Source organism: Cynocephalus volans, chromosome 4 (assembly GCF_027409185.1).
Source record: "Cynocephalus volans isolate mCynVol1 chromosome 4, mCynVol1.pri, whole genome shotgun sequence".
In the NCBI taxonomy this organism is placed as follows: domain Eukaryota; kingdom Metazoa; phylum Chordata; class Mammalia; order Dermoptera; family Cynocephalidae; genus Cynocephalus; species Cynocephalus volans.
Genome location: NC_084463.1, coordinates 97,464,869 through 97,488,062, shown reverse-complemented (window position 1 = coordinate 97,488,062; position 23,194 = coordinate 97,464,869). Strand labels below are relative to the sequence as shown.

The window sequence follows — 23,194 nt, the reverse complement described above, 5'->3', positions numbered from 1 at the left end:
CTTTTGCAGCAGCCGTGGTTACTGTGGTGGCAGTGATGGGCCACCCACATGGAGGTGATGTTTTTGGCATGCTCCTTGGTGCTGGTGGTGTGCTTGTTTGTGGGAGGGATGTCCAGTCCCTGGCTTGATGCCTGGGTCCCCTAGGCAGGGCCCCGAGGTGCTGATGGTGTGCCTGGACTGTAACTAATTATTTATCCTTTGCTTACTTCTAAAACGGGGGAACTTCCTGTGGGAACCAGTACTTGAGCTCTGTGGTTGAGCTAAATTGCTGCTTTGCTGCTGATTCCCTAGGGAAGGCTTTTTGTGCAGCTCAGGGTTTAATAGTTGACCTTATAGGAACTTCTGGCTCTCCAGAGACTCAGTGCACCTGAGTTGTGTAGAAACTCTGATCTGGGCCTGAGTTTTTTCATCAAACTGCACCATATGCGATTCTGCATTCCCGACCAGTCTCCTCTCAGTGGTCCTGAGCTGATTGGGGGGTGGATCAGCTGTCCTTGCTGTGCTCCAGTGTCCTCTCAGTGGGCCCGTCTCTCCCACCACCCGTGCTCCAAACACTTCCCATGGGACGGGCCTGCGCCAGTCCCTTGCGATGACTCACTGGCCTCTGAATGGCTCCCCTTTTCCAGTTGTTCTGGCTCCCTCACTCCTGCGTGGGTCCACGGGAACCCTATTAGTGGTCTTGCTGTCCTGGGGGCCACCAAGACCTTCTTCTCCCCTGCCAACTCCATCTGAAGGGCACAGCTGCGGCTTCTGCTGGTTCCTGCTCTGTGCACTCAGCAGCTGGAGGCTTAAAGTGGCCACAGCCCGAAATGCTCTGAGTAGTTTTTTCTTTCTCTCATCGTGGCTTCTCCCCCTTCATGAACTCCGTAGGTCTCTCCTCCTCTTCCCCTGAGCTCCAGAGGCCCCAGCTTGGCTGTTGTTACATTTTTATAGCTGTAAATTGGTTGATTTGTGGAAGAGAGTGACGCTGGGGACCATCTATTCCGCCATCTTGTCCTAGGAACCAAGATAGACCATATTCTGGGCCTTGAAACAAACTTCGACAATTTTAAAGGATTTAAATCATACAGAGTGTTCTCTGACAGTGGAATCAAATTAGAAATCATAACAGAAAAGTAACGGGAACACTCACAAACATTTGAAAACTAAACAATAAATCAAAGAGCAAGTCTCAATGTATTTTTTAAAAATACATGGAACTGAATGAAAGTGAAAATACAACATATAAAAGTTGTGGGACACACCTAAGGCTATGCTGAAAAGGAAGTTTATGGGACTAAGTGCATAAATTAGAAAAGAGGAAACATCTCATATCAATAATCTAAGCTCCCACCTGAAGAACCTAGAAAAAGAAGAGCAAAGTAAACACAAAGCAAGCAGAAGGAAAAAAATAATAAATATAAGGAGAGGGTGGGGGCAGGAGGGAAATTAGTATGGATAAGAAATGGGAGTGGCTCTAAAAGGGCAAGACGAAAGATTCTTGTGGTGATAGAAATGTTCTGCATCTTGACTGTTTCCATGTTGATATGTAGTTATCATATTGTTTTGCAATATCACAATTTTGCAAGCTGCTACTATTGGAGGAAACTGGTAAAGGTGTTACCGTTGGAGGAAACTACTGTTGGTGGTTATTTCTTAAAACTTCATGTGAATCTACAATTATCTCAAATTAAAAAGTTTAAATTAAAAAAAACAAGCAACAGAGCAGATTTTATAACACATAAGGATAAATATCCAAAATATATAAGGAATTTCAACCAAAAATATTTTTAAAATGAAAAAACAATAGAATTGATGAGGAAAAGATTTGAACCAGTGCTTCACAAACAAGTAATAACACAGTGAAATACTATAACACACATACTGGTTACAATAGCATCAAGTGTTAACAAGGAGGCTGAGCAATGTGTATTTCCATACCAGTGGCATGTGTAAATTGGTACAAATCCTTTGGGAAACATTGGACATTATCTTAAAAAGTTGAGGATACATATACCCTATGATCCAGTAATTCCACACCTAGGATATCTCCAAGATAAATTCGTACTTATGGTACAACAGGATAGATATACAACAACTTGGCAAACAAAGCCAAATGATGAGACAGCACATGTACAAGGGCTCTAGAACTGAATTTATTGGAGGAAAACAATGAATATAGGATCAGTACCACATGTGGAGGTCCTATATTCTCTATCCCATTTAGAGTCAACACATAGGAAAACATGAATATGACTGTGCAGTGTCTCCAAGCCCCTCACTGCTAGTGAGGAAGGTTGTTTCTTCACACAGGAAGAAGAGGCCTGAAAACCAACTGGCTGGCCTGACAAGGGCTGCAATCCAGTAGCTGCATCATGCAGCAGAACCATGTACCTGTTCCACTACTCCATCATTCATGTTCTGACAAGATCAGGGGCAAAAGTCCATGTCTTGTTATGGAAGACAAGTGGCCTGATCAGCATTCTAGTAGGATTGATCTCCTTAAGCATTTGGCTGCAGCCAGTTGCCATGGAGCTTAAAGGCCAACTTCTTTTCTGGGAGGCCAGCCTGCAGGGAATCTTGGACAAGTTAACCCTTATTTCTCAACCACTGCAGTTCCCCAGCTCCAATCTCTATGTGGCCTTTATGCATCATACCCCGTTCTATCGGTAATATATACCGTTTCAATCTATAGGCAACCCTGGAATACAACAACTATGACAGTGGTTCTCAAACTAAACTCGTATAAGAATCACCTGGAAGGACTATTAAAATACAGATTGCAAAGGCAGGAGCATAACCATGACCAAGGCCCCAGGTGGAAGCTGTGGGCACCCCTCCCCCCACCTGAATAGAAGGCAGGAGTGCACCACAAACACCACTTCCATGCAGGTGGACCACCACAGCCACTACCACAGCTTCTGCCACTGAAAGGATGGCTCTCCACCATAGTAGCACCCACAACCACCATGCACATGGCCCAAAACACATTCAACTGCATTGACACAAGGATAGTCACCAGAAGAGCCTGAAAAAAGAGGAGGAATTCTTTCTCCTTAAAGCCCACTAGAGTAATAGAAGCAAGGGCTCTGCCAGATGACCAGACATCAAAGTAGAGATTCTACACATATGAAAAAAGAAGAAAATATGTCACTACCAAAGGAATACAGTAATTCACAGGTACCAGACCCGACAGAGCAGGAAACACTTGAAGTGACTGAAAATGAGTTCTGAGCTACAATCTTAAGAAAACTCAATGAGATAACAAAATGAAATGAGAAAAAATATCCAGGATATGAAGGAGGAAATTTACAAAAAGATTAATACCTTAAAAAAGAATGTAGCAGAACTCAAGGAATTGAAGGATGTACTCAATGAAATGGAAAAAAAAAAAAACCCAACAAACCAAGAAATTAAAGAGCAGGTTAGAGCAAGAAGAAGGAATTTATAATCTCAAAGATGATCTTTTTGAAATAACCCAGGTGGACCAAAAAAAGAAAGAAAAAGAAAAAGAAAAGAAAAGAGAATTTAAAAAATGAAGAAAAATCTAGGAGAGCTAGCAGAAAACCTTAAGTACACAAAAATCCAAATTACAGGTGTTCCAGAAGGGGAAGAGAAAGGTAAAAGCATTGAAAACCTATTCAATGAAGTAATAACAGAAAATTTCCCAGGTATAGGGAAAGACATGGACCTTCAGCCAAGAATACCATACCTAGCAAGGCTAACCTTCAGAAGTAAGGGAGAAATGGTGTATTTCCCAGACAAACAAAAACTGTGGGAGTTCACCACCACATAATCAGCCCTACAAAAAATTCTCAAGGGAGTCCTGCATCGGGAATCTGAAAAATGATAATCACTACCACAAATACACAAGAAAGAACAAAACCCACTGGTAAAACAAAAATGCAAACGAGAAAAAAGAAGAATCTAAATCTTACCTCCTTAAAAAAAAACAACAAGTACTGAAGGTGAATTTAAAAAGAGGAAGAAAAGAACAAAAGATATTTAAAACATGCAAACGAAAAGTGATAAAATGCTGGGAAGAAGACAATACCTTCCAATACAACCTTAAATGTAAATGTATTAAATTCCTCTCTCAGAGACACAGACTGATGGATTGGATTAAAAAGCTAGGCCCAAGTATATGCTGTCTTCAAGAGACTCGCCTCACCTGTAAAGACACACACAGACTACTAGTAAAAGGATGGAAAGATATACCACACGAATGGAAACCAAAAATGAGGAGTAGCTATTCTTAAATCAGATAAAATAGACTTTAAACCAAAAACCATAAAAAGGGACAAAGAAGGCCACTATATAATGATAAAGGGATCTATTCAGCAAGAAGACATAAAAAGTCATAAATATATATGCACCCAACACAGGAGCACCCACGTATATAAAGCAAACACGATTAGACCTAAAGAAAGAGATAGACCCCAACACAGTAATACTGGAGGACATAAACACTCCTCTCTCAACATAGGACAGATTATCTAGGCAGCAAATCAACAGAGTAACACAGGACTTAAACTACACTTTAGACCGATTGGGCCTGGCATATATCTACAGAACATTTCATCCAACAACTACAGAATACACATTTTTCTCATCAGCACATGGAACATTCTCTAGGATAGACCATATGTCGGGTCACAAATCAAGTCTCAACAAATTTTTAAAAATTGAAATTTCAAGTATCTTTTTGGACCACAGTAGATTAAAACTAGAAATCAATAACAAGTGAACTCAGAAAACTATACAAATACATGGAAATTAAACAACATGCTCCTGAATGACCTATGGGTAAGAGAATAAATTAAACAGGAAATCAAAAAATTTCTTGAAACTAATGAAAAAAAAGACACATCATACCAAAACCTGTGGGATACTGGAAAAGCAGTACTAAGTTTATTGCAATAAATTCTTACATCAAAAGAAAAGGAAGATTTCAAATAAACAACCTAACACTACACCTCAAAGAACAAGAAAAACAAGAACAATCCAATCCCCAAATTAGTAGATGGAAAGAAATACTTAAGATCAAAGCAGAACTAAATGAAATAGAAACTCCCCCCCAAATGATTCAAAGATCAATGAAACAAAAGGTTGGTTTTTGAGAAGATAAACAAAATAGATAAATCATTAGCTAGGCTAACTAAAAAAGAGGAGAAGACCCAAATAACAAAAATTAGAAATGAAAAAGGAGACATTACAACTGATACCAAAGAAACACAAAGAATCATTAGAGACTATTATAAAAAAATATATGCCAACAAATTTGAAAATCTGAAGGAAATGGATAAGTTTCTGGACATGTACAAACTACCAAGACTGAACCAAGAAGAAACAGTAAACCTGAAGAGACCAATAACAAGCAACAAGATTAAAGCAGTAAAATAAGCAGTCTCCCAACAAAGAAATGCCTCGGACTGGATGGCTTTACTGCTGAATTCTACCAAACCTTTAAAAAGGAAGTAATATCAATTCTCTCCCAACTATTCCAAAAAACTGAAACAAAGGCCATTCTACCAAACTCATTCTATGAGGCCAGCATCACCTCGATACCAAAACCAGACAAAGTTACAACAAAAAAAGAAAACTATAGGCCAATATCTCTGACTAACATAGACACAAAAATCCTCAACAAAATATTTAAAAACTACCAAAAAACTCTTAGAGCTGATAAAGAACTTCAGTAGTGTTGCAGGATACAAAATCAGCAAATAACATCAGTAGCATTTTAATTCTCCAATAACAAACTAGAAGAAAAAGAAACCAAGAAAGCAAGCTCATTGACAATAGTCCCACAAAAAATAAAATACCTAGAATAAATGTAAGCAGGGATGTGAAAGATCTCTACATTGAGAACTACAAATCACTACTGAAAGAAATTAGAGGACAGAAAAAGGTGGAAAGACATTCCATGCTCTTGGATTGGAATAATTAACACCGTGAAAATGTCCATACTGCCCAAAGTGATCTACAGATCCATCAAAATATCAATGACATTCTTCATAGAAATAGAAAAAACAATCCTAACATTCATATGGAACGACAAAACACCCCAAATAGCCAAAGCAATCTGGAGAAATAAATACATACATACATACATACATACATACATACATACATACATAAAGCGAGTCAGAGGCATAATACTACCTTACTTCAAAATATACTACAAAGCTTTAGTAACCAAAACAGCCTGGTACTGGCATAGAAACAGACATTTGAACCACTGGAATAGAGAACCCAGAAGTCAACCCACATACTTACAGTCAACAGATCTTTGACAAAGTCAACAAGAACATACATTATGGAAAAGAGTGCCTCTTCAATAAATGGTGCTGGGAAAACTGGACATCTATATGAAGAATGACTCTGGACCTGTACCTCTTATGATATACCAAAAAGTCAACTCAAAATGGATTTAAGACTTAAGTATAAGACCTGAAACTATAAAACTCCTAGAAGAAAACATAGGGGAAACACTTCTGAAAGTAGGACTGGGCAAAAACTTTATGAATAGGACTGCAAAAGCACAAGCAACAAAAGAAAAAAATAGGTAAATAGGATTATATCAAACTAAAAAACTTCTGCACAGAAAAGGAAACAATCAATGGAGTGAAAAGACAACCTACAGAATGGGAAAAAATATTTGCAAACCATGCATCTGACAAGGGATTAATATGCGGAATATACAAGGAACTCAAACAACTTCACAATAAAAAAAAACAAATAATCAAATTAATGAATGTGCAAAGGAGCTGAATAGACATTTTTTGCAGGAAGACATATAAGTGGCCAACAGGTACATAAAAAAATGCTCAATATCACTAATGATCAGGGAATGCAAGTCAGAACCACATTGATCTTCTCACCCCAGTTAGTCTATTATCAAAAAGACTGAGAATGACAAATATTGGCTAGGATGTAGAGAAAGGGGAACTCTTCTATACTGTTGGTGGGACTGTAAATTAGTACAGCCATTATGGAAAACAGTATGGAGGTTTCTCAAACAACTACAGTTAGATCTACCATGAGATCCAGCAATGGGTATATACCCATAGGAATGGAAATCATCATATCGTAGGGATTCCTGTACTACCACATTCATCGCAGGCCTATTTACAATAGGCAAGATATGGAACCAACTGAAATGTCCATCGACAGATGACTGGATAAGAAAAATGTGTATATACACAGTGGAAGACCACGCAGCCATAAAAAAATAGTGAAATTATGCCATTTGCAACAACATGGATGAACTTGAAGAAAATTCTAAGTGAAATAAGCCAGGCACAAAAAAAGAAATTCTGCATGTTCTTACTCATAAGTGGGAAGAAAAGAAGGAGGAGGAAGGAAGGAAGGAAGAAAGGAGAGAGGGAGGGAGAGGGAGGGAGAGGGAGAGAGAGGAGGAGGAGGAGGGAGAGGGAGAGAGAGGAGGAGGAGGAGGGAGGGAGGAAAGGAAGAAAGGAAGGAAAGACCATAATAATATGTTGAACTTTCAAAAGGAGAGAACAGAACTATGGTTACTAGAGGTGGGAAAGGGGGAGGGTGATAATTAGATAGATTACACAAAGAATAATTATGATTCGTAATAATGAACATGTTAATAATATTGATTTGATCATCACATATGGTACACAAATACTAATAGTCAACTCTGTACCCTATAAATACGTATAATCAATTGTTTCAATTTTGAAAAATACAGATTGCAGATCCACAGCAGACCCTGAGAATTTGCACTTCTAAAGCATTCCCAAGTGATACTGGTTGCTGGTACAGGAACCACACCTTGAAAATCCCTGGAATGAAGCCATGAATAGCCCTTCCCTATACCAGGGGCTGAGGGAGCTCAGACTCAGACAAGAGAAGAGGTACCAGAGTTCTAATTGGGGTACTCTTGGATCTAAAAGCCATCACCACATAGCATTCTAAGAGCTGTCAGATCACTTGGTCCCCACTAGGGTTGTCTCTTTCACATGGAGGTGGGGATAAGGAAGGTGATGGTTAATTTATGTCATCTTGACTGAGCCACAGGATGTCCAGATAGCTGGTTAATTATTTCTGGGTGTGTCTGTCGAAGTGTTTCCAGAAAAGATTACCATTTAAATTTGTGGACTGAGAAAAACAGATGACCCTCTCTGGTGTGGGTGGGCATCATCCATTCTGTTGAGGGTCTAAATAGAACAAAAAGGAAAAGGAAGATTGAATTTACTCTGCCCAACTGCTTGAGTTGGGACATTGATCTTCTGCTGTCAGTGCTCCTGGTTCTCAGGCTTTCAGACTTGGACTGGAATTTACACTATCGGCTCTCTGGCTCTCAGGCCTTAGAACTATGCCAAAGGCTTTGCTGGGTCTCCAGCTTACAAACAGCAGATTGTGAGACAGCTTCCATAAGCACATGAGCCAATACCTTATAATAAATCTCTCACTAGATAGATAGATAGATAGATAGATAGATAGATAGATAGATAGATAGATAGATAGACAGACAGACAGACAGACGGATAGATAGATGATAGACAGACAGATAGATGATAGATAGACAGACAGACAGACAGATAGATAGATAGATAGATAGATAGATGATAGATAGATGTATCACATGGACCACAATTTTAGGCCTTTCTAAACTTTGGTCCTGTTTAACTGGAGCAAGCAAAACTTTAGTAACACTGCGACATCTCAAGCTGCTCCTCACAACCAGGGGAGAAAAGTCAGGGAAGGGTCCTATTTGATTAGCTCTGTTCAGGTAAGGTCATATACCATTCTTTACACAAGGGGCATGTCATTAGGGGACATATCCCACACATCAGGGTTTTTATCTGGTACTGCTCCAGCCTTAACCTCAATGAAGTCCACCTCCTCCTGGGAGACCTCCTCCAAGGTCATTAGTAACCACCTCAGAATAATCCCTGAAGAGCTGATCACTAACCCCCCACCTCAGGTCTATGGTTCATACTGAATCTATTCTGAAGATTCTCAGGAACTTAATCAGAGGAACTAGTATTTTAGCCTTCCTACAGTGGAAGTCCCCTCCTAAGTGACTCCAAGGCTCTTAAAAACAATCTTGGAATACCTTCCTGGGTGACATCCCCCACCCCCAGGTCTCCATTCTCAGGAATATAACTCTTTAAACCCTTGGCTTGGCAGGTTTTTTTGCAACTAGTCAGTGACCCACAATCCTAGTCCTTGAAGATGACTGGTCAGCTGTCATGTCCCAAGAGGGCATTTTCCCACCTCTGAGGTGAGTCTTGGTTCTCTGATTCCTTGGCTTGTTTCCAGTTACTGCACCAATTATCAAGCAGACAAAGGCAGCTGATCAGGCAACATATACTCCAGGCCTTCTGAAATCTTAGGTTATTGGTAGAAACTCATGGTTACAGGAACAACAGCCAGTGTGTGGAAACTCCAATGCCCATCATCTTCTGGAGTAGAGACCTTGTGGGACCAGGATGTCATACTCCGGGAGGACACCAGGCCTTGAGCTGTGGTGTTTGTAATTTGCATATGTAGGAAACACTAGCCTTCTCTAATATGATTAAGTGCTGGGATCCAATAATAGTACATGACAGAGCACTGGCCTCTAGTTCCACCTTAGAGAAGCACTTTCTCTGGTATGATCACAGCTAGGACTCAAGCCTTCTGGTAGTAGCTGTATGATGCGACAGACCTGCGGCCTGATTAGCCACCTGAGAATTCTACCAGGCTTGACTGCATTTGGCTGTAGCCAGTTATGACAGCACTCTGCAGAAAATGAACTCCTTTGGGAGGCCAGTCCTCAGGGGGTTAGTCTTGGACAAGCTAAAACATTCCTCTCAAGTACATACAGCACCAATAGTACGTGAACAAGAGCTACACACAACTACATATATATATCTTAAAGACATAATCTTGAATGGAAAAAACAGGCACAAAATAACATCTATTATGTATGTTTATTTAAAGTTCAGAAACTGGCAGAACTAAACTATTTTGAAATACATATGAATGTGATAAAAGTATGAAGAGATGCAAAAAAGTGATTTTAATAAAAGTCAGGATAGTGGTTACCTCTTGGAGTGGGAACTATAATGAGAAAGGGAATGATAAGATAGAGAAGGTTCTAGGGTACTGGCAGTACTCTATTTCTTGATTTATGTGTGTTTATAATTCTTCTTTAAACGGTACAAATGTTTTTGGCCCATTTCTCTCAATTAATTTATATTTAAACTAAAAGTGTTAAGAACTATTGGTGGGACTGTAAATTAGTACAGCCATTATGGAAAACAGTATGGAGGTTCCTCAAACAACTACAGATAGAGCTACCATATGATCCAGCAATCCCACTTCTGGGTATATATCCAAAGGAATGGAAATCATCATGTCAAAGGGATACCTGCACTCCCACGTTCATTGCAGCTCTATTTACAATACTGAAGAGTTGGAACCAAACTAAATGTCCATCAATGATGACTGGATAAGGTAAAATGTGGTTTATATAGACAATGGAATACTCCTCTGCCATAATAATGAAATTCTGCCATGTGCAGCAACATGGATGAGTCTGGAGAAAATTATGTTAAGTGAAGGAGAGAACTTTGAGAAGGAGAGAACAAACCTGAGGATTCTAGAGATGGAGAAGGAGGGAGAGGGTTTGGGGAGTGATAGATTGGGTAAAGGGCCATAAAGAAAAATCATGATTTGTAATAATGAATATGCTAAAAATAAATAATAAAAAATTTTAAATCTATCATTGATTGAGAATTAAATAAATAAATAAGTGTTAAGAAGAAAGAACACACACTGAAGTATACAGTGGTAAACGGGCATCCTATCTGGAATTTATCCTCAAATGGCTCAGGAAAAACTATTATTCATATTTTGTATAAAAAATGAGGAAAGAAAGGAAGGGAAGAAAGAAAGGCACACTCCAAGCAGAATATTTTCATCTCCTTTTATTGAAGGAAATAGAAACTTGTGCTGCAGAGGCAGTGACACCTCAGAGCATGACAAGGTAGTCAATGGGGCTGACATGACAAGCCACAATGCTGGCCAGGTGTCCTACCATAGTGGGAGGACCAAAACTACAAAGATAGCAGGAGGTAGCAAACATCCCCAATACCCAGTGTAAGCATTTTAATATGCAGACAGCTTGGCCATGCATCTTAAAAACAGGGTCCCCTGACTGACAGCTGGCAGGGTTTCATTTCAGGCGACCAAATCCATCCAAAACTAACATGTAGTCTCTGATTTGGAGACTCTTTCCTTGGACCCAGAGATTCAGGCCATATGAAGATCTGAGTTAATCTTTCAGTGTCTTATCCCAGGTGGAAAAAGAGGCTGAGTTCTTGAAACATAACACAAGTGTAACTAGACAGGAGCTGATGCCCAGCCTCACTCTAAAAGTGGCAACATTATTCCCCCTGACTTCTCACACTGCTCTCACTCAGCATGTGCCCTAGGAAACCTTTCAATGCTATAAACAAGGACAGAATGGGGGCAGCAGCCTAGGGGATGCAGGGAATCAAAAGCTGCTACATAACCAAGACCATTTCACAAGAAATAGCATGGGAATACTATTGGGTCAAGGCCTTCCCAATCAGTTACTAGAAGCACACACAAAGAAAAATGTGGTAGTTCTCCCATATCAAGATCAGCTGTGCCAAAGTCATGGTCCAGGAAATTGAGACTCTATGTCTCTGGAGTATTAACAAACCCCACGGCATTCCCAAGCTGTTCCAGTTTTCAAGTACAATATGCTGTTTGGGCAGTTCAATCACAGAAAAGCAAGCATTAAAGAAATCTCAGACCAATTACAAATTGATAATGTTACCAAACCGTAAACTTATATAGTCAAGATCTGATTGTAGGGAATAGGGTGGTGGGGGTGGGTGGAAGTTTTCCTATGTAAAAATAGAAGTCCAAGGGTTTATTCATATAAACCTTTGACTATAAACCACTCTCACATCTACAAACTGGAAGGAAATTCCTTATTTAGAAATAGCCATCATCTGATTAGTCATCAGTTGCAGGTCTTGTCAATGCCAGACACATGGTTTCCAAGAATCAGTTTTGAGAGCATTAGATCAGGAAATGGAAGAAGCAAGGCAAGGAGAAGAGGGCATCAGGGGTTGGAATTTCTGAAATGAGCATTTATTTCACAGAAGGCTTGACACAATGAGGCTGGGGTGAGTGTGGTTTTAGTGATTGTTCTTGGTTGCCTCCTTTGCTGCAGCAATCAGTGGAGTGAGGCTGGACAGAGGCTTGGCAATCTTCAGGAACTGATGCTAAAAGGAGAAAAAGAGCAAAAGACACATGACTATTTAACACTCTTCCTCAGCAATCATTACAAGACATAAGAGCATCCATGTTTGTACAAGGTGCTACCTGGAGAGCTTCAGATCATCCCCAAATTGAAGGATATCTTTAAAAGATAACAAACCACTTTGGAAAACTGTTTGGCACTATCTACCTAAAGATAAACATACATCTACACTATATCCCAGCAATTCCAGTCCCAGGTATATTCCTAAGAGAAATGAATATGTGTATTCACCAAAAGACACAAGAATATTGACAGAAGCTTTACTTATATAATAGTGAATAACTTGAAAGAACCCAAATGTCCAAGAGAATGGAAAACAAACAGTGTTATATTCATATAATACTATACAGAAAATCACACAGCAATAAAAAATGAATAAATAATTGATGCACTGTCCACAAGATGAATTGCACAAACATGGTAGGTAAAAGAAGCCGGACACAAGAAGCCAGTTCATATTGTAAGATTCCATTTCTTATTGGGTAAGAAGACCAAACTATGGTGACAGTCAGAATAATAATTACCTCTGGGGATGGTATTAACTGATCATGACCCAATGGTACATTGCAATCATGGATTTCAGGAGCATTGATGTAGGAATTTGTTGTTCTATCCTTGAATCCAGTAAAGATTTCAATAGCTTGGTCCTTTCCCTAGTCACTTTCACTGAGCTGTATACTTTGAGCCATACCTTCAACTTTTAAAGAAGACCACTTAGGAGAAAATACCATATGAAAACTGCATCTACATGCTCAATAAAAGTTATGGAAAAAAATTCTTTATGTAACTCAGTGCTTCTTATCTAAAAATATACATATATGTTTTACATTTAGTAGTGAAAGAGCTTTGTGTTGAGGATGTGGGATGTTTCTTCCATTTGATAAGAAATATAGGAACTATCATATTTCCTTTTCTGTCCTGGCTATCGGGAAACTAAAAACCAAATTTTATATTTAAGCATAACTATTTAACTTAAATGATTAGCATATCTAATTCTACTGCCACATTTATTATCCCTTTGATTAGTAATACTGTATATGTGTACAGTATGTACACACACACACACACACACACACAGAATGTACACAAATATTCTTTGCTGAAAGTTGCTTCAACTTCTACTGGACAGAGATAGGGTACAAAGAGGTACTGAGAATAAGAGATGAAAAGAATAAAAGATCTTGGTTAATTCATGAAGTTATGAATTCTAATGTATCAACATATGTATTTCTGTCCATAAATGTATTCTCACAGAAGAAACTGATGTGAAATCTTCATGATTTAAGAATCTGAAAGTCATGGTTTAGAAAATTTACAGTGTACACTAACAAGTTAAAGAGCCAATGTTTTATGATCACATGCTTCTACAACCCCTCTCTGAGTTAAGAGAGCAGAATAATCCAATACCCAATTGGGAGGCCTTAGTTTCTTTCTCTGTATAATGAACACAGTAGACTAGACAAGCCCTAAGAACCTTCCAGGTCTGATACTCTTTGAGCCTATAAGAGCAGTGAGCACACACACTTAAGAGCCAAACGGACATATGTTAAAATCCTCGATCCACCACTCATCAGATGTACACATACAATCATGGAAAAGTTAATAAATACTCACCTGTAAAAATGGGAATAACAGAACCTATATAACCCATGGAGTTGTTCTGAACAATAGATAAAAAATATATATAAAGTGCTTGGTGACTAAAATGTGGTAAAGATCCAATATAATGCATTTATTATTAGTTATATTACTATATCGGGAAGAAAATTCTAGAGGGCACTAACTTTCAATAACTATAATTTGATACCAATTAATTAAGCCTTATATCTTCACCAGTCACAGGTTTAGCATAGTATTTGCACATTTCTCAATGCTTGTGGTTTTCAGAACATAATGCATATGAAAGGCAAAAGGGAGCCTACATTGTACTGTCTGTTATAAGAGTTTTTTTAGTCCAAAAGGATCCTAGAGACTAATCGGTTATACGTGGCAGAACCCAGATCTCATATCTAATAAGCCAGCACACTGTAATTGGTAACTTCAATGACAGATGCTAATTATGTTCCAGAATGTGATATTCCTATGGAGGTACATAACTTTAAGCAATTCCATTCAATTCAATAAATATTTTCCAAGTACCTATTCTGAGTCAGGTCCCAAGTACAAGAAGAGACTCAGAGACTACTAAAATAGAGATTTTAGTCCAGTGGGAGAGCATAGAAATGTTCATATCTAACTTTAACGCAGGGCAGTGTACTAGATCTTGCCCTGCCCAGTCACTCTTGGGCCTCAATATAAAAGTAACTGACAGCACATGCCAACAGATCAATCACTATCATAAAGTTCATGTGATACTAACTATTAAATTACCAGTGGGCAATGCAATAAAATGACAATAATAAGAAATTTTACTTGAAACATAAATATTAAATACAAATGATGGGGCCTGCTAAAGGCAATTTTTGTAATCATACAGAATAATTATGCTATAACTTCAGGATTAAGCAGGTGGGAATATGAAAGGCTTGGTAAACTCAACTCTGGGCTTCCCCACAACGTGGCATAATCTCACTGCAAACAAGCCACCATCTGAGAGGGTTTCCAATGAAGAAACTGTGAAGAGTCCAAAAGCTGCACTCACTACCCTCTAAACTTATGTTCCTTTAGTAAAAATGTATCTTTTGAGCTTATCCCAGTAAAATATAACTTGTACAAGATTTATCTGTGAGAGCGCTCCTTCTCACCAAAACTCAAACTCTGCCAGACTAATTCAGTCAGAACAAAGAAAGTGCTAAAGAAAGACAGTGGCAAAATTCAATAGGTGCTCAGAAAGTAGATTTTAGTCTAAGCCTAGGAGAATGGGTAGAGCTTTAATAGGCTGAGGAAGAGGCTAAAGGAATAATATAAGCAAGGACCCAGGAATGAAGGTTAGGAATATAGCATGAGTATGGGAAATGGTAGAAGAGAAGCATAGTTCTACAATAACCACTACCTTACAGACAAAAATGAGGTTAAAAAGGTTTGGCTTAGTGACTCCTCAAATTAGGTACTTCCTTGCACAGGGACAGTTACCTGCAGCAGCTCTTTAGCTGAACCTCTCTTCTCCACATCCATCTCAAGACAGCGGTTCAGAAAATCTCGGAAGATAGCAGACAGCTTCTCTGGGTTCTGAAGTTCTGGGGTCCCATTGGTGGCAATGAGGTACAAGGCCTGGCAATAAAAGTGGAGAATCACCTTGAGCTCCAACTGATGTTCCCTCTGGGTCCCCAGACATGCCATTTAGTTATACGGTCAGCTGCTTTACGCTCTAGTATACAAAGAGGCAGCTCTGGTATACTGGAAAGAATATGACCTAAGGTTTAACATTTAAAGGCCATGTGACCATGAACCATGAACTTCCGACTTCCTCATCTGTAAAATAGGGATGATAACATGCCCATCTAACATATCTGTAAAAATAAGACAATATATTTGAAAAGCACTTTGTAAACTTACAAAGTATGTTACACCTAAGGGTTTATTATTATTCTTGATTACAGATTTAAAGGGTTAATTATTCATTTAGTCTGATGAGTTAAACATCTGCCTAGTTGCTGGCAGAAATTATTCCTGGTGCCTTCACCTCAGTCATCCAAGAACTGATCTCTGCCAGCAGGAAATGAATATAAAAAGGTAAGTGTTCTGTTTCACTGCTGCCTCTCTGGTCCCCTAACATGAAGCATCTCCTGGGAAAGGTAAAGAAAAACATAGTAATACTAAATCTTTACAAGCACTCAGCACTTTAATTCACAAAGCATTTACACAAGCTCTGTCTAATTTAATAACCACAATAACTCTGGGCAATAGACAGGGCAAGAATTACCCATTTCACAGATATGGTCCAGAAACATAAAGAGATACATCTAGGATCATGCTATTCATATGTGTGTGTGTAATCTGACTCTATCCCAGTCTTATTTCCATCACATCCCACAGATCATTATCTTCAAATCTCTGCAAGGCCTTCTAAGGCAGGGAAAGATATGTTGTATGAGGGGTCAGAAGGCAAAGCTAGATCAAAGGGTAGAAACTACAAAAGATAGTCTCAGTTTGGTACACTGAAGCACTTTCCAATAATCAGAGCTATCCAAAGGTGACATGATCATGTACCAGCAACAATGCACAGGGAATTCCTGCACTGGATGGGAGGCTGGAGTAAATGAGAAAATAAAAGCCATCAGAATAACTTTCACACCTGCCCACAACCAAAATTACCAGTCTACTTAAATCCGTGCTGATACACTCTGCTTTCCTCTCCTATTACAATGGATAAATTCTCCATGCTCTAATCTAATACCCTTTACTTCAGTACTTGAACCAGCCCCTCTCATCTACTTAAGGACATCACTCCTACAGTTGTCACTTCTCTCTTGTACATGACCGTTTTCCTCCTCTCCACTAGATCATTCCCATTACCATACAAACATCATCTTTTTAAAAACCCTCCCCTGACTCTACTTCAAGAAACTACTCTATTTGTTACCCTTTATAGCAAAACTCCTTCAAGAGACAGAAAAACAAAACAAAACAAAACAAAAAACTGCTTATACATGCCATCTCAATTTCCTCTTCTCCTATTTTCATGAATTTACTCTAATTAGGTTTTCATCCCTATCACTCTACTGATAATTGTCAAGGTCATCAATAACCTCCACACTGGCAAATCCAATATTCATTTCTCAGTCTCATCTTATTCAACCTATCAGTCACATTTGACACAGTAATCTATCCTCATTGAAACACTGTTCTCTTGCCCTCTGGGACACACTTATCCCAGTTCTCTCACACTAGGAAGGCCACTCCTTGGTCTACTCTGCTAGTTGGCCAACCTGTAAAACATTAGAGTAACCCAGAGCTCAGTACTCAAACCTCTTTTATCTTTAACTGCACTCATTCCCCAGGTGAATGATCTCACCTACTTCTGATTTTAAATACCAACTACATACTATTTACTAATAAATTTGTATTTATAGTCCTGACCTCTCACCCTTCAACTCCAGACTCATATGCCCAGCTCTACTCAACATTTCCATCTGAATGTCTAATAAACACTTCAAATTAACACATTCAAAACCAATTCTTTATTATCCCACTTAACCATGCTCTTCACAATCTCAATAAATGGTAACTGAATTTTTTCAGCAATTCAGGCACAAAATCTTGTAGTCATTGTTGATTCCTCTTTCTTTAATATCCAACTCATCTTGTCAGCTTTTCCTTCAAGACACTTCCTGAGGCTGACTATTGCTCACTTCCATTCCTACGATATAGTACAAGCCACCACTTATCTAAACAATTATAACAGTCTCTCACAGTCTATTTCCCGTAAAAGCAGCCAAAATGATCCCTTCACACATAAAGTGGATCATATTACTCCTCGGCTCAAAATCCTCCAATGACTTCCCAACTCTGCAAAATAAAAGCCAAATTCTCACAATGGCCTACAAAGTCTTATCTGCTGGTCCTCTGCTAATTCTCTGGCTTTGTCTACCACTCTCCACCCTTCTCACTTACTTCAAGGACACTGGCCTTCTCAGTTTTCCCCAGGATACAACAAGCATGTTCTCAAATCAAGTACTTTATACATGTGATATCTTGAAAACTGTTGCCTGAGATTAATCTCATGGCTTATCTTTTATTTCCTTCAGGTTCCTACTGAAATAACTCATGAGAGAGAACTTCCCTGTCTATTCTAAATAAAACAGCACACCTCTCCCTCCTTCCTCCATTATTCTCTTAACCCCCTTACTCTGATTTTTCCCATAGAACTTACCATCTGTTACTACATATTAATTTGTTTTTATCATTATTAGAACAGTTTCTTACACAGGATAGGAAATCAAATAATTACTGAATAAATGAATGAGTGACTTAATATTTCTTTTCTCTGAGCATTTATACTTTGAGTTCTACAGTTCCTAGTTTTATAGAGAAAACAGATATCCAGACTGAAAGCCACAGAGAAAAGCTTGATCCCATTTCCTGGGACTAGAGACAACAGCCCAAATAACTTGAAATAAAACTGGTAACACTCACTCTCAGAGGGTTTTCATTGAGGTATGGGGGCTCTCCTTCAATCATTTCAATAGCCATGATGCCCAGGGACCAGATGTCAACCTTGGGCCCATAGGCCTTCCGTGTCACAACCTCTGGTGCCATCCAGTATGGGGTTCCCACCATGGTACTTCGTTTGCTCTGCTCTGGGGTTATCTGTGCACAGAATCCAAAATCAGCTAGAAAAGGAAAAAAAGAGAAAAGATATACATTTAGTGTACTAAAGTGTTGACTGTGTGTGTACCCCTAGGTATCAAGCTGTGCCTGGCTCCCAGCTCTGCAGTCACTTGTATCTCCAAAGTGGGAATCACTCGACTGCCACTTTCATGTCCAGCTCCTAGCCTATTCCCTGTTCAGCCCTGAAGAGGAGGAGGAGGAATATAAGAAACATCATCTCTGGCCACCTACATCTCCTCAAGCCAGAACGACCAGGCATTAAAGCCCAAGCTGCCCACTATGGCCTCAATTGCTTGCCCCAATTCTTCTTTGTTCTTGAAAACCATTCCCATACCTAGAATCTGGCAACTAGGTCCTTGCCTTATTCCCTGGGCATGAGTCCCTGACTGAAGCCTCAAATCACATATGACTAGGCATGTCTGTGCTTTTATCAGTTTCTCACCCTGTACTCCAGGCCAGAGGCTGTTTACAGTCCTCCCATAAATTGTCCATCCACCTGTGACACAGCCAGTTTGTCTGAACTATCAGCCTTTGCACCTTTGAATAAAATGTTCTGCCTGCAGTTCTTTTCACATTATATTCCAATTATAAATTTATCTGAATTAGAAGGCCGTCTTTGATAGCAAGGAGTATGTTGTCTTACTCATCTTCATATTTCCACAGGGGTGACATACAATAGATACTCGATAAAAGTTTGCTGAATGAGTAGCTGAAGAAAGAAATTACACAAAACTCTCTTTTTTCTAATTATCTATTACATGTCTCTTGCACTAGACTGAGAACTCCTTGAAGACAGGCAAAATGTACCCTCCGGGCCCACCACAGAACCTAGCACAATGTAGGCATTAAACAAAAAAAACTGGGGGGGCTGAATGTATAAATGAATGGAAAAACAATGAAATGACACAATGATAATACTGAGGCATTTTAAGAGCCCACATATTCCACAAAATGATAAAGACCCTTTGGTATTACAGTACTATATATGATTATCATCCATAGGAGATAGAGCACCATAGGAAAAGTAGTATCATTCCTAAGACTCCTACTTACTTAGCTTGACAGAGCCATCCATTCCCAACAGAATATTGTCACTCTTGATGTCTCTGTGAATGACCTGGTTTGAATGCAGAAACTCCAGAGCCTGCAGACACTATTGAAGTAGTGTGGGCGGAGGGAGAAAGAAAGGACATTTAATAGAGAAGACAATATAAAATCAACTAATTCAACCTCCTCATTTTAAGATAAAGGAAGTAAGGCTCTAATGAGTAAAAGGACTTGCCCCAAATCAGCAGCAAAGCCAGGTCTAGAACAAAGTCTTCCCAGCTAAGCATTCTTTTAACACTCCATGCTGCCTTTTACCTTATAATAGTTTCTTTAAGTAAAGAAGTTCCTCCAATGTATTTTGGTGGGTTTTGTTTTGTTTTGTTTTTACAGTACATTATATCCTTGATAAAAACTCTGAGGCCCAAGAAAAATTACTGAAGAATAATGGAAAGGATTTCCTAACTGCAGAACTGAAGGAAAACAACAAATAAGAGTCATGATTGGGAAAGCAGGCCTATGGAAGTGATATTAGAAGCAGTGAGTTAGCAAGATAATCTTATTTTGGTGAGGAGATACTGTAGAGGGTTAGAAATCTTGGTTCTCATTTGATTTTTAGAATACGGTTTTTAGGTAATGCATGTATGGGGCAAAAGCCCTCGATTTGGGGGACAAAAGTCCACAGATAGCGTGGCAAAGGCCCATCTAATCAATTCTTTTTTTTTTTTTTTGTCATTTTTTCGTGACCGGCACTCAGCCAGTGAGTGCACTGGTCAGTCCTATATAGGATCCGAACCCGCGGTGGGAGCGTCGCCGCGCTCCCAGTGCAGCACTCTACCAAGTGCGCCACGGGCTCGGCCCATCATCTAATCAATTCTAATCACTGTTCAGGGATGGCATTATGTACTTTGACTATTTAACATATTGATTGTTATTAAAAGATGTTGAAAGAATTGCTGTAGGGAAAAATGTGAGAAAATGTTTGCTAAGGGCAAGCTGTTGGTGGAAACTTTAGAGACAATTATCATAAGAATGTAACTTTTGCTTAAATCATTTGGGGAAAGGTTATATTTTTGGTTAGATAATGATCGCAGTTTGATCAATTTAGTTTTTCACAAATTATACTTTGGAATGTCACCTTGTTAATTTAAATGATGTTACTAGTTTCTATTGTTTAAGCTATACTTAGCCACAGATAACTTTTGTCACATTGCCCATGTCTTTGTGTACTCTTGAAATGATTGAATCAACTCATTTTTCTTGTGAAACTTCCTTGTCTTTACAATAAAAAACAGAAGCTAACTTTGAATTGGGGCTGTACCCAGTTTTCTCCTTCTAACAGAGGAGTTGCTGAAGTGCAGTCCCTTAGGGCTTCTCATGGCATTCATGTTGCTTTGAGTAATCCTTTTTTGCATCTCTGTTACACAGCGAGAAGTGTATCAAGATAATGTTTACTATTTTAGATATGCTGAATTTGACATAACCTATGGAGCATCTGAAGACAAATGTCCAGCAGGCAACTGAACTTATGAATCTTAAGTTCCACACAGAGGTAAATATTTATAAGTAATTTGTGAAGGTTTTTTTTTTTTTTTTTAAAAGTATAGGAATGGTTGAAACTGTCAAAGAATATAGGAGAAAGAGAAGAACCTTGGAAAACATGTATACTTAGCAGGCAGAATGAGTAACAAAGAGATGGAACGGGACAATTTGAATGCCTGGTTCTGTCATTACCTAACCAACTACAACATTCTGTTTTCCCATCTGTAAAATGTGAGGATCACATGAAATAATTCTGGCTTTTTTACTATATCCAATAGTTTTAGCCCATTGACCAAAAGCTAAATTTTTAGACGCTTCTCCCAATTAAAAACCACTAACGATGCAAATCAATAGAAAAAATACTATTTAAATGGTACTAACTTAATACTTTACTTTTAAAGAACATACCAATGTCCAAATTAAGATTAAGCTACTATTTCCCTGAAAATGTAAGAGTTGCTCTTCTTAGGAGGCTGGAGACACATGTCTCTGGATGTCAAATATTATGATAAAAAAGGATTATCTTAAGAAATTGGAATTCTTATACACTGCTGGCAGGAATGAAAAATCATATAGCTACTTTAAAAAACAGTTTAGTACACCCTCAAAATGTTAACTATAGAGTTGCCATATGACCAGCAATTCCACTTACAGGTATATACCTGAAGGAATAAAAACAAACGTCCACACAAAAACTGGTATATGAATGTTCATAGCAGCATTTTTCATAATAGCCAAAAAAGAGAAACTCAAATGTCCATCAACTGATGAGTGAATAAATAAAATGGAATATTATTTGGCAATAAAAAGAAATGAAGTACTGACACATGCTATAACATGGACGATCCTTCAAAACGTCATGCTGAGCAAAAGAAGCCAGACACAAAAGAGCACATATTATGTGGTTCCATTTATATAAAATGTCCAGAAAAGGCAAACTATAGAGACAGAGAACAGATTAGTGGGTGAATAGGGAAAGGAGAGTCAGGGCAGGGAGATACAAGGAGTAACAGATAAAGGGTATGAAGTTCCTTTTTGGGATGATAAAAGTGAACTAAAATTCATTATGATGATGGTTGTATAACTCTATGAATATACTAAAACCAGTGAATAACATGAGGGTACTTCAAAAAGTTTGTGGAAAAATAGAATAAAAAGATAATACAAATCTTTCCATGAAGTTTTTGAAGTGCTCTCATATACTTTTGTTGTTGTTGTTTGTTTTTTTGTTTTGGGGTTTTTTGGTGGCTGTCTGCTACGGTGATCCAAACCCTTGACCTTGGTGTCTTAACACCACACTCTAATAAACTGAGCTAACTGCCAGTCCCTCGTACACTTTAAATGGGTGAATTATATGCTGTGTGAATCATATCTCAATAACGCTGTTTAAAAAAAGTGGGGGGGATATGATATCTATTAGGACATAAGAATAGTAATGCCACCTATTTACATAACATTTAAAATTTTTCTGAGCCACCAGGTCCACACACCCTGAGCCAGCCATGTTGGAACAGGTAGGCACTGTGGGACTCCCAGTCCAGGCTAGTCCCCACTGCCCAGAATTAGCAGCCCCTTCAGGATCCAGGCAAGACATCAGGGTGGAACAAGTGGACTGTGATACCCCCTGCCACAATGACTAAACACCAAAGGAAAGATACCAGAAATATGAAAAATCAAGAGAGTAAATCACCACCAAAGGAAAATAATAATTATCAAGCTCTAGATACTATAGAATAGGAAGTCCTTCAAATGACTGAAAAGGAATTTTGAGCAACAATTCTAAGGAAACTAAATGAGATACAAGAAAACACAGTTAGACGACACAATGAAATGAGAAAAAATATACAGGATCTGAAAGAAGAAATGTACAAAGATATCAGTGCCCTGAAAAAGAATGTAGAAGAGCCGTACAGCTGAAGGATTCATTCAACAAAATATAAAACACAACAGAGAGTTTAACCAGCAGGCTAAAACAAGCAGAAGAGAGAATTTCTGACCTCGAAGCCAGGCTGTTTGAATTAACCCAGGTGGACCAGAAAA

General features: G+C 38.7%; 1 protein-coding gene across 4 annotated transcripts in view; it reads right to left on the bottom strand.

Annotated features, from left to right (window-relative positions):
• Positions 1-10,913: 10,913 nt before the first annotated feature.
• PAK1 (p21 (RAC1) activated kinase 1) overlaps positions 10,914-23,194 on the bottom strand; it is a 96,688-nt gene continuing 84,407 nt past the window's right edge. For all 4 annotated transcript variants that reach the window (XM_063093444.1, XM_063093445.1, XM_063093447.1 and 1 more), the window contains 4 exons: positions 19,622-19,721; positions 18,374-18,570; positions 15,371-15,508; positions 10,914-12,260 (listed from right to left, as the gene is read on the bottom strand). In XM_063093444.1, the coding sequence (XP_062949514.1) occupies positions 12,174-12,260; positions 15,371-15,508; positions 18,374-18,570; positions 19,622-19,721 (522 nt within the window). In that variant the 3' untranslated portion in view covers positions 10,914-12,173. The remainder of the gene's footprint in view (positions 12,261-15,370; positions 15,509-18,373; positions 18,571-19,621; positions 19,722-23,194) is intronic.